The sequence below is a fragment of the Pelodiscus sinensis genome, chromosome 14 (assembly GCF_049634645.1).
Source record: "Pelodiscus sinensis isolate JC-2024 chromosome 14, ASM4963464v1, whole genome shotgun sequence".
In the NCBI taxonomy this organism is placed as follows: domain Eukaryota; kingdom Metazoa; phylum Chordata; order Testudines; family Trionychidae; genus Pelodiscus; species Pelodiscus sinensis.
Genome location: NC_134724.1, coordinates 15,731,027 through 15,741,305, shown reverse-complemented (window position 1 = coordinate 15,741,305; position 10,279 = coordinate 15,731,027). Strand labels below are relative to the sequence as shown.

Here is a 10,279-nt window from a genome sequence, read left to right as displayed (position 1 = left end):
GTGCCAATCTAGACGCTCTTTTCCGCAAATGCTTTTAACGGAAAAACTTTTCTGTTAAAAGCATTTGCGGAAAGTCATGCCAGTCTAGATGTAGCCAGAACAGAAGAGCTCAGAGGCAGGGAATTCTCTCCCCAGCGGCCCTCCTTTGAACAGCATTTTAAATTAAGGTTGCTATTTATTTGGTCCCTCCATAGAAAGTGACTTGTTTGAAGAGGCCTGTTTGTAGTCTCTTTTACTTTCTATACACACCCAGCAGTGCCTGGATTGCTGGCTGTCAAATGCTTGGAAGTCTCAGGCCTTACCACAGCAGAATATCATACCCCGACTCCCTAAGCACCAAGCGACCATGAAGGGCCAACCAAGACACAGAGACTTGCACAAGTTTCAATTTGACAAATATATTATATAAATATTTCATTTTAAACCTCTAGCATCCAACTACGCTCTAGACACCTTTCCTAGAAATACATAGCTTAGAACTACATTTTCTTCTTCACCTCAGCCCTGGTGCCCAGGCAGGGAGGCCCTCACTCATGAGGCTAGGAAGTTGGGATTTGAACTTCCTCCAGTTTTATTGTTTCAGTGGGACCACGTTAAACCACCAATGTGCAAACTGGATGAGAAAAACCTCATGCCGTCTTAGTCCGTGAGACTCCACGTTCAGGAAGACTATAGCCTAGTACATTTACTGGGAACACCTTCAAAGCCAAGGCTTTTTTGCTACTGTTAGTGTAGACTGTTGGGAAGAACAGGCATTGGCAGGAAGACCCCCACTGCTGGACCATCTGCCTTCTCCCTAGTCTGCCCTTACAGAGAGCATATAGAGACACGCTTCTCCTCACACAGCATCACTGAGCAGAAAGCAGGAGGATTCTAAGCAAGGTGGCTGGTTCCCACCCTATATAGTCAAACTACCCCAGGAGACAAAACTAATAACAGAAGGACAAAAGAAGCCATCACCACAGAGCAATGTCCCAGAGCTGAATGGGTAGAAGTAGGCAACATCTATGGCCATCCTCGTACCCCTTCCTCCTCCCACAAATTTGACCTCCCTCCCCAGATAATTAGATTTTTTTGTGGAGGGAAGAGAACAAAAGTCAAGTTCCCTTAGCACAGAATAGTCTCAATGCCATGATTATCACTGGCCACACAGGCTGTGTCAGGAATCGGCCTTAGGATACTGGCAATGGCTCAATAAGATACTGTCCACTGCTCAGCTCTGGCTAATTTCTGTGGGCACGTTTCATCTGTGAACAGTGACAGGGGATGAGGCGGAGCAGTTTCCAGATCATTGTACTTGGTGACAGTTACTCAGCCTTGTGCAGAGCACTACCACCTGAGGCTGGCGAGAATGGAAGTTAATGCATTGCCTGGGATTTTCTCGTGGCTAATTCAGAGTCCCAGCCAAGGAGAGTCTAGTTCTAGCTTTGCCAGAGAAGCACTTAGCCTTTTAAATTGTACAGCTGATTGCTAGCACAGACATCGGATTGGAAGCATTTCCTGCTCCTTTGAGCCTTTCACTCAACCCAGGAAGCAGTGATTCAGGCCCAAAGCTCAGCAGTACACATACAAAGGTCATACCACTTAAATATAGGCACATGAAGGAAGGTTGGGGCAGAGAGGAGTGTATGTCACATTTCTATACAGTGACAGGCCTTAGCCTTTGATACCATCTGGGCAGGTTCTACCCCACTGCATCATTTCAAAGTGAAGTTGACCATTAACTCCGAACCAAAGGGTTGAGCAGGGAGGGTCAGCCCTGACCTGAACAGTCCTAGCTCTGCACGATATACATACACTGTGAGGTGTGGAATCTTTCTCCCCCCGCCAGGGGAAACATGGAGCTTTTCCCATCTCTGGAAGGACTTAAGGAGAGCTGCCTTCACCCAGCTCTACATCTATTAGATGCCCACTGGCCATGGAAGATTCCAAACACAGACTGCAGTGGCAAACACCCAAAGACTTTGGTAGAGCTCTACTGTCTCTCTATATTTAGAATCCCAGAGTTTAAAAAAAAGCTAAAGGTTGATCTCAGCACATCAGACAGGAACAGATAACACTGCTATCACACATCCATCCTCCTAGAGTGCTGTGGGACAGCAGGGGCTGCCCAGAGAAATAATCCTGGCATCTGCCCAGGTGGTTTACATCTGACATGATCAACACAGGAGCATGTGTGGGGAGGACTGAAAGAAGCCAGGCATGTCAGATTTTAACCCAGGAGCCACAAGCTGTGTAAAAAACGGCCACGTCTGCTTTTTATCAAGTCAGACTCACTGGGGAGCTGCTTAAAAACCCAGGACCCTGCACCTGATTTGGACTTGGAGCGCAGGGCTCCATTGTTTGCTGCTTTACAGGCACAGGTAGCTAAGTGACAGCAGCCCTGTGCACTAATGGGGATTCAGGTAGTCCATACCACTGCTGTCGCAGGAGTCTGGGGAGCACAAAAACAGTTCAGAGCCATCTTGGTCCCTGTTCCCCCCGTTCCAGGCTTGCACTTGGGACAGCCACAAGAGTTTTACTGCAGTGTAGAAATACTGCAAGTGTCATCTCTGGTCACAGAACTGGAAACTCCCACAGCCCAGCAATATCAGCTGTATTTTGACCCTGACATTGAGCAACACATGTAATCACATTTCCTTTGCTATGGGTTCCAGGGCCTTTGGCAGGGCTCTAATGAGAAACAGCTGCCTGTAACACTCCTGGCAAGCCAACCTGCAGTGGGAATTAGGGAGCATGTAGGGAACCAGGTCCCAGAACCATCTTTAGTCAATAGCACTCCATGCCATTGAAAAGTCTGCACCCACCGCCCTCCTTCCCTTTCCTCTTTCTGCATCTACTAGACAACTGAGATGCCCCACATCATGCTTTGCAGTGTAATCTATGGACAGCCAAGGCACCAACACAGGTTCCTAGCAGCCAACGAAAAGGCAGAGTTTTTCACATTCGTTTCCTTTTACTTCTCCCTAGTGTTCAAACAGGGGAAGGACATTATAGGGCCCGGGCAGGTGAGAATAGGGGTGGGAGGGTTCATTTCCTTCTCTTACTAATACTTCACGTTAACAAAGCTGGAAGTCCGGTACTTTTCATCCTACATTTGCTTTTTGTCCAGCATGAGCAATCCAGTTGCATGGCTCGGTGTTGTTTTTAGGATCTCATGCACCACCACCAAGCTGCCATGTTGGAGGAGCCAACAGCTGCTCCGAATTTAAAAGCTGAAGGAGGAAAACCCCTTAAGGAAAAGTTGGAGCCTCAGAATTTCATTTGCAATCTACATTCAGGTCTTTGGGCCAGTACTGGTCCTCCATATAATGGTCACTATCTGTGCAGCTGTCCGTAGGAGTGCTAGGGGGACTGGCGGGTAGACTGCTGGCAAGCTCCTGCTCCCACTGGACCTCCACCAGTCTGTAAAGCTCCATGGAAGTCCGAGCATCCTCTACTGATGAGTGTCCCTTCTGGCCAACCTGAGGGCAAAGAGAAAAGGCCGTGCCAGAGTCAATGGTTGGTGAAGGCCCCAGAGACAAGCTCCCAAACGCTCCTTATCCACCAGAATAATGACAATTTTTGTTGGACTTCAAACACACCCTGGGCTCCATCTCGCAAACAGATCTGCAGATCAGTCTATTTAAAATGTTTTCTGGGTGCTCCCTTGCCACGGTATCTGTAGCCCAGAGCCTCCGATTTATTGAAGTTATTGGGAATTAGACACCTCTGAGGATTTGGGCCTGCACACTTCAACATCTGTAATGGATTTACCCTCCCACCACCACAGTGCAAGGCAGTGCTATCATCCTCTATGGGGAACAGAGGGACACAAACCAAATTACTTGCACAAGGCCATGAGGGAAGCCTGTGGTACAGCAGGGAATTGAACCCTGGTCTCTTATAGCCCAGCTAACACCTTAACCATTAGACCATCCTGCCTCTCACATGCAGACACCGACATCCACATGGTCTCCCACAGGGCCTACCCTCACAGATTCAATTGCAACCTTAGCCATTTCAGCAGTGAAGGAGTTAAAGACTCCCCAAATCCTGCTTTCCAGGCCCAGAGGGTCCCTTACCTGAATATGTTTGTGGAGCAGCTGCCTGGCCAGGCTCTTGAGAGAGACACTGACTTTCACAGGGAATCCTGCCTTCCGGTTCAGCAAAGGGATTCGACTGGTGTCTCGAGTGCGGCTTGTGGGGTGAAAATACTTCAGGACTCGGAAGTCATTGTGGATGGCATGTCCCACCACAATCTTGTCTTTCAAGATCTTCAGGACCTGAAAGTGTCAGAGGTGATTAGTTGGGCATCACAGCAGGATTAAGAGAGGGATTTAAGAGTCCTTCCTTGCACTGACTTCAGATTCTCCTGCTCTATCTAACCTCAAATCCAGTCCTACCACTATGAGGTCACAGATCCCAACTGCCCCAACACAGTCACTGAAGAATCAGAGCTACAATTCCCAGAGACACTAAGTTCCAAAGCATTTTCTGGTTTCAGGGCAGGCTGGAAATTTGGTGAAGGGGCAAAAGAGCGGGAGGGAAGGCACACACGTGTACAGAAACTCTCACCTCAAGGCTGATTCACAACAAACCATCTCCAGAGCAAGGATTAGAAACTAGGAATTCCTGGCTTCTAGTCCTATGTTTAGGTCTCCAAACTATGGTGCTTTTCTAATATCTCTTGGTAGGAGAAGGCAGCAGATGAAGGCCTCTGGTTGTTTGCATGTCACCTGCCAGTTGGTCTTAGAACAGCAACACCCCATCATCTTGGCAGAGCAATACTTTGACAACTTCTTACAGAGGGGATGAAACCTAGCCTTTGTTCAGACTATACTTCTATGCACACACCACACCCTTGCTTACCTCTCTCTGTGCAGTCCGGAAGGGGATAGCATTCTGCATGTGTTGCTTGGTGATTCCACTCCAGCGAGTCCTGTAGTCCACAATGGGAAGCTCCGGTCGGACATATTTGTCATAGATTACGTCTCCGTCGTAGTTTACCACTGTGCATCGTGCCAGCTCGCTCACCTTCCCACCAGGGCCTGTGCCCACCATCTCACAATCAATGGCTACGCACTTCCCAGGTCTCTGTAGTGAGCAGGACAAAGAAGCTCTTCCTGAGTTGGAGCTGCCAGGCAAAGATAACCTGCTCTCTGAGTCTTGGGAAAGCGAAAGGGAGCATTGCTCAGCCGTGCCCCCTGGAGGGACTAGCAGAGCCCGCTTCAGCTTTGCGAGCTTTACATGGACTTTCCTCACAGACTGATTGTTTACGAGAGATACAGTCTCACTGGTTGGCTTGTCACATCCACTGGCTTCCTTGTTTAATGAGCCCCCTTTGGATGGTCTGAATGCCATTGGCTCGGTGTCATGTCCCAATTTGGGTCTCAATAGCCCCCTCTGCTCAAGCAGAGCCCTACGCTCCATAAACCGCTGGTGTTTCCGACTCTTCTTTTTATTCTGGCTTTGCAGCAAGTCACGATCTTCCACTTGTGCTCCGTGAGCCAGGTGGGTTTTGGAGCGAGGGCAGCACAGATCCCACCTGGCATTGGCGTACCCGAGAAACCGGCCATCAGCCCCCTTCTGTCCCACCTCGCAGGCCTTTGCTGTGCTCACGACACCTGGCATTAAACCCTGGCCACAAGGCATCCTGCCAAAATAGACCACAGCACAGGGTTAGTCAGTAGCTGGTAAAGAGATGGTCCTTGCCTGGACTTGAGAGGGACTGTTCCATTCCTCACAGATGAATGGAGATAGGGCTGCCAACTTTTTAATTGCACAAAACACCCTTTCCTTGCTCCAAGGGGCTAGCTCCATCCCCCTCCCTCTATCATTTGCTCTCACCCACCCTCGCTCACTTACTTTCACAGGGCTCAGACAAGACATTCAGGTGCAGGAGGTGAGGGCTCTGGTGGCAGGTGCAGGCTCTGGGGAGGGCTTAGAGATGAGGGGTTTGGGATGCAGGAGAAGGCTCAAGGCTGGGGCAGGTGTGTGTGTATGCACACGCGTGTGGGTGATATAAAGGCTCTGGGAGGGAGTTTGGGTGCAGAAGTTGCCTCTGGGCAGGGGTTGGGAGTGTCAGAGGGGGTTCTGGGTACCGGCAGCAATTACTGTGGCTCCTAGGAAGCGGATATCAGATACCTGCAACTCCTAGGTGCAAAAAGGCTCCTCATGCTACCCTTCTGCCACCCTGCAGCTCCCACTGGTCAATGTTCCTAACCAATGGGAGCTGCAGAGCCAGTACTTGGGACGGAGACAGGGACCTAGCAGCCTCTTCCAGGAGCCAAGCAGGTAAGAAGCCTGACTTAGTCCCAGCCCCTGATGCACCCCCGACCAGACTGTTAACAGCGGTGCTGACCAGAGCCGCCAGGATCCCTTTCGGACCAGGCAGCCCACAAAAAAAAAAGGAGGGGGGGACACCTGGCACCCCTCAGTGGCAATAGTGAACGATGGGTCTGCCTGGGCTTTATCACAGTCTTGTGGAAGGCACAGTCAGTCCCAGGAGACAAGGGGGCGAGGGAATACACCTCATTGGCCCAATCTCTGTGTGCTGGGGAGCGTCACGGGGCCCTCCTGGAGGGCTCAGGCCTTAGCGTGGCTAATATGCCCGAGCTGGTGACTCAGTCAGGCCTGGCCAGAGCGCAGGCAGAGCCTGTGACAGTCACAACTCGGGCCTGGGGGCCAGCATCGCCCGAGGCATAGCGGAGTGATACGGCCACAAGAGGGGGGATGAGCTGGCCTGGCCAGAGCTGACTCTTGCCCCAGTCCCCTGGCTGGGCTCCGCGGTGCCAGCTCCCCCCGGGGCAGGGGCCTGGGACTGACAGGAGCAGCAGGACGGGCAGAGAGCGTGCGCAGGAGGCAGGGGCTCCTCTGCCCTTACCTGGGACCCCTCCTCCAGCCCGGCCCCCCCTCACTCACTCACTCACCCGGGCCGTGGCCCCCTGGGCCGGCGCCCCGCACCTCTTACCCCACCAGCCGGCTTCTCACACGTGGCTTTCCCGGAAGCAGCGGCTGCAATGGCTCCCACATGCCCGGGCAAGTCCTGCCTGCATGCTCCGCCCCCCGTCCCCTCCTCCGCCTATTGGCTCCTGGGGCGGGGGGGGGGGGGATGCGATTTGCATGAAGGGGCGTGATTGGGCGGGTCGCTGCTGGCTGCTTTGCAGCGCGTGGGACCAGTTCCGCGTGCGTCCTTTCACGGCGCCTGTCTCCGGCTGGGCTCCTATAGTTGGATCGTTGCTTTTGGGACCAGGCAGCCCTTTGGGCCGGGGGTCCCCGCGCACCTGTGGGCAAGGCCCCGGCTGCAAGAGGACTGGAGACCGGGTTATATTGCCTCACGCACCTGTAGGGAGTAGGAGAGAGCTCGGTTGCTCCGGGCTCTGCTGCAGAATTCCCTGCACATAGCAAGCTGGGCCGTGGCCTTTAAGGCGGAGAGGAGGGGATGGGGGAGGGTACCGATTTCAGGGCTTTCATTTATCCTTGTGACACAGTGAAGTGGTGGGGTCAGGTCTTGTCCCAGGAAGAGACACGATGCTCTGGGTACATTGTATTACTATTTCTGCAGGTTGGAGCAAGCAACACCCAGGGCCAACTGCTGCTATATTCTAGATAGGGAGGGCTGCCACCCGTAAGGTAAAAAACTTGGGCCCTCCTGGATGATGGTGGGCCAATACATCCATGAGGCTGTGTCTACACTTGCGGATTGTTCCAGGCCCTGCATTCCCCTAAGGATGGCTCAGGGATCAGTGGGCTCTGGGGTGGGGTTGGGGAAGAGGTTGGGGTGCAGGTAGGTGAGGGGGGGGCCTCTGGGACCAAGTTGCTCTGTCTGCAGCAGGGGAACTGTGATGGGGTGCTGTCACCCCTTCGGGTGCTTCCCCAGGTGCTGATAAGGTCACTGCCATTCGCCTTCCTGCTCTCTGAGGCTTCTCACCTCTCTGTCTTGCTGGGCCAGCTCCCTGGTCTCCTCTAGCCAAGGCACAGAGCTGAGATCCCTACCCCCCTCCCCACCTCCAAGAAGCAATAGAGACACTGAAACTCTTCAGGTCCAAAGAAAACGCAGTTTTGGGCCCAGCTTCCTGGGATACCACTCCCTACATTGGATCAGAACCCCAAATGAACTATTTAGGTAAACCCCCTTTAACAATGAAGGGGTAATGTACACATTGTTTGCTTCCCTGAGTAACAATTACTTACACTGCTTGATAGTAGAGAAAAGTGATTTTATTAAGTACAAGCAGTAGGATTTAAGTGGTTATAAATGAGAACAGGCAGAGCAAAGTAGATTACAAATTAAAAATAACAGAAAATGCTTAGCTAATTCTAACACTAAAACCTCAGTGCAAACTCATTATAAACTCACCCTAAAACTGTTCCTTTTCCAGTTAAACCTTCAAAACCAGGGAAGTCTCCTTTTCCCTAGGGTCTTTGGTTTCCTCCCTTGGGTGTGTCACGCCAGCCAAAAGACCAAGACCTGCCAGTTTCCTATTGTTTTAAAGATTCCCCTTTGAACAGGAATTCTGTTTCTACATTCTACCCTTCCATTACTTAGTCAGCCCCACTAGTTGGGGTGGACATGTGACTGCCTCAGAACAACCATGCTAAGATTTAGAGAACAAAGGAGATGGTTTACAATTGGACATCTAGACATGGAGGGTAACAGCCTTGATGGCTTTTGTTTGCACATTTAAAACCATAAACCATTCCATATTCCATACCTCTAACTTCACATAGAAGAGTGATACATATCCTAAAATACGATAAACAGATCCAGCAGATTTGAGGAACAGATCTGAGGAAGTGGGTCTGACCCACGAAAGCTCATCACCTAATAAACCATCTTGTTAGTCTTTGAAATGCTACATAGTTTTTCCTTTTGTTTTAGCAAGATCAGACTAACACGGCTATCTCTCTGCTACTATCCAGCAGATTATGACATTAAGATTGATAGGTTACATGAAACAATTTGTTCAAAGCATCTTTGAGTTATGCATATTTGTGTCCAGAAGTCCATTTCATAAATCATGGTGGGGGTCTATCATAGGGACTCTAGGTCCGGGTTGCCTGGGCTATAGCAGGGGGACTTGAGGGCTAGTCACCTGTGCTATGGTTGCATTTGGGCTGGAGAGAGGCCCTGGTTCAGGCTGTCCTTTCCCCAGCCATGGCAGGCTGGAGGCTGGGCTAGGGGTTGGTGTACCTTGAGTGCCTATGTAGCTCTAAGTAGACAGCTGTACAGTTGCCCTACTTACAGGAACTTAGACCACCCCTACATGCTCTCTCTCTCTCTCTCTTTCTCACACTTGGGCAGGGACTTAAGTGAAACTGAAAAATGCCTCTGATACTAAAGTACCAGTATAAGGATTTAATTATAATAGCAGGAATTATACTGATATAGCTATATCATTTTAACTACACCAGTACAATTATTCCAGAGTAACTAGTCAAGCTTCCTTCTGTAGACTGTTGTAAAGCAGGCTTTTTCTGTCCATGGCCTTCGCGTATAGCCCATCCTGCCACACAAGGCCCCTCACAGAAAACCCAGACCGTGAGATACTCAGAGGAGCATGGGAAGCACAATGCAGTTTTCTGTGAACGGAATTTGACCTTATAGGCATCCTGAGACTCACAGGCACCAGAAAACAGGGAGGTGAGCATGACTAGATAGTGCCTAGCTGCAGTTACAGATAAGCCTCGTTTGACCATAGCTTGACCGGTCTTAGAGGCAAGAGAAAAAGAAAACATAAGGTAATAAAACACAACTGTCTCACACTAACCATGCCCCATCTAGTCCTGTCCACGAGGGGCTCACACATACATCACGAAAACTCCTATAGGGCAGTATTGTCATACTACCTCATCACTAGCCTATCAGGCCCTGCCAAATGCAGACCCTAGCATGGCATTAGACATCGAATTTTTGTATAAAAGACCCTCAACCCCTTTGTTCGATGGAGGTTCCGTGTATTGAGGGCACGTGTCTTTTTTTGCCCGGCTAAAGGATTGATCACCCTGATGCTGCCTCCCCACCCTTCGAGTCAAAGATAGGGGTGCACGAGTCCTGAGCATGCTCCGAGTTCTAGTGTGTCTTTGTGTTGTTATCGTTGCTGGATTTGTAAGTATTGCTTAAATGTATTGGTTATTGGTTTAATTAATAGTTAAATTGTGTAAATTTCACTGTGTAATTCTGTAAAGTGTATCTAAGTTCTGTTAACCACACTGTGTAAATTGTATAATCTTGTGTTGTATAGTAGTGTTGTATTTAGGCTAAGTATAAGTGTTAGAAATAGAAGCCCAGGAGTTA

The 10,279-nt window shown here is 50.2% G+C and overlaps 1 protein-coding gene across 3 annotated transcripts; it reads right to left on the bottom strand.

Annotated features, from left to right (window-relative positions):
* Positions 1-378: 378 nt before the first annotated feature.
* On the bottom strand, positions 379-7,044 carry LOC102459698 (apoptosis-enhancing nuclease). 3 transcript variants are annotated; one of them, XM_075897057.1, is made up of 4 exons: positions 6,946-7,044; positions 4,852-5,635; positions 4,065-4,265; positions 379-3,464 (listed from the first exon to the last, which is right to left on the bottom strand). In XM_075897057.1, exons 2-4 carry the CDS (start codon positions 5,632-5,634, stop codon positions 3,261-3,263), a joined length of 1,188 nt encoding a protein of 395 aa, XP_075753172.1. In that variant the 5' UTR covers position 5,635; positions 6,946-7,044; the 3' UTR covers positions 379-3,260. The 3 variants fall into 3 exon arrangements, with proteins under 3 accessions (XP_075753172.1, XP_075753170.1, XP_075753171.1); XM_075897055.1 differs by having other exon boundaries at positions 6,953-7,044; XM_075897056.1 differs by having other exon boundaries at positions 6,912-7,025.
* Positions 7,045-10,279: the final 3,235 nt, after the last annotated feature.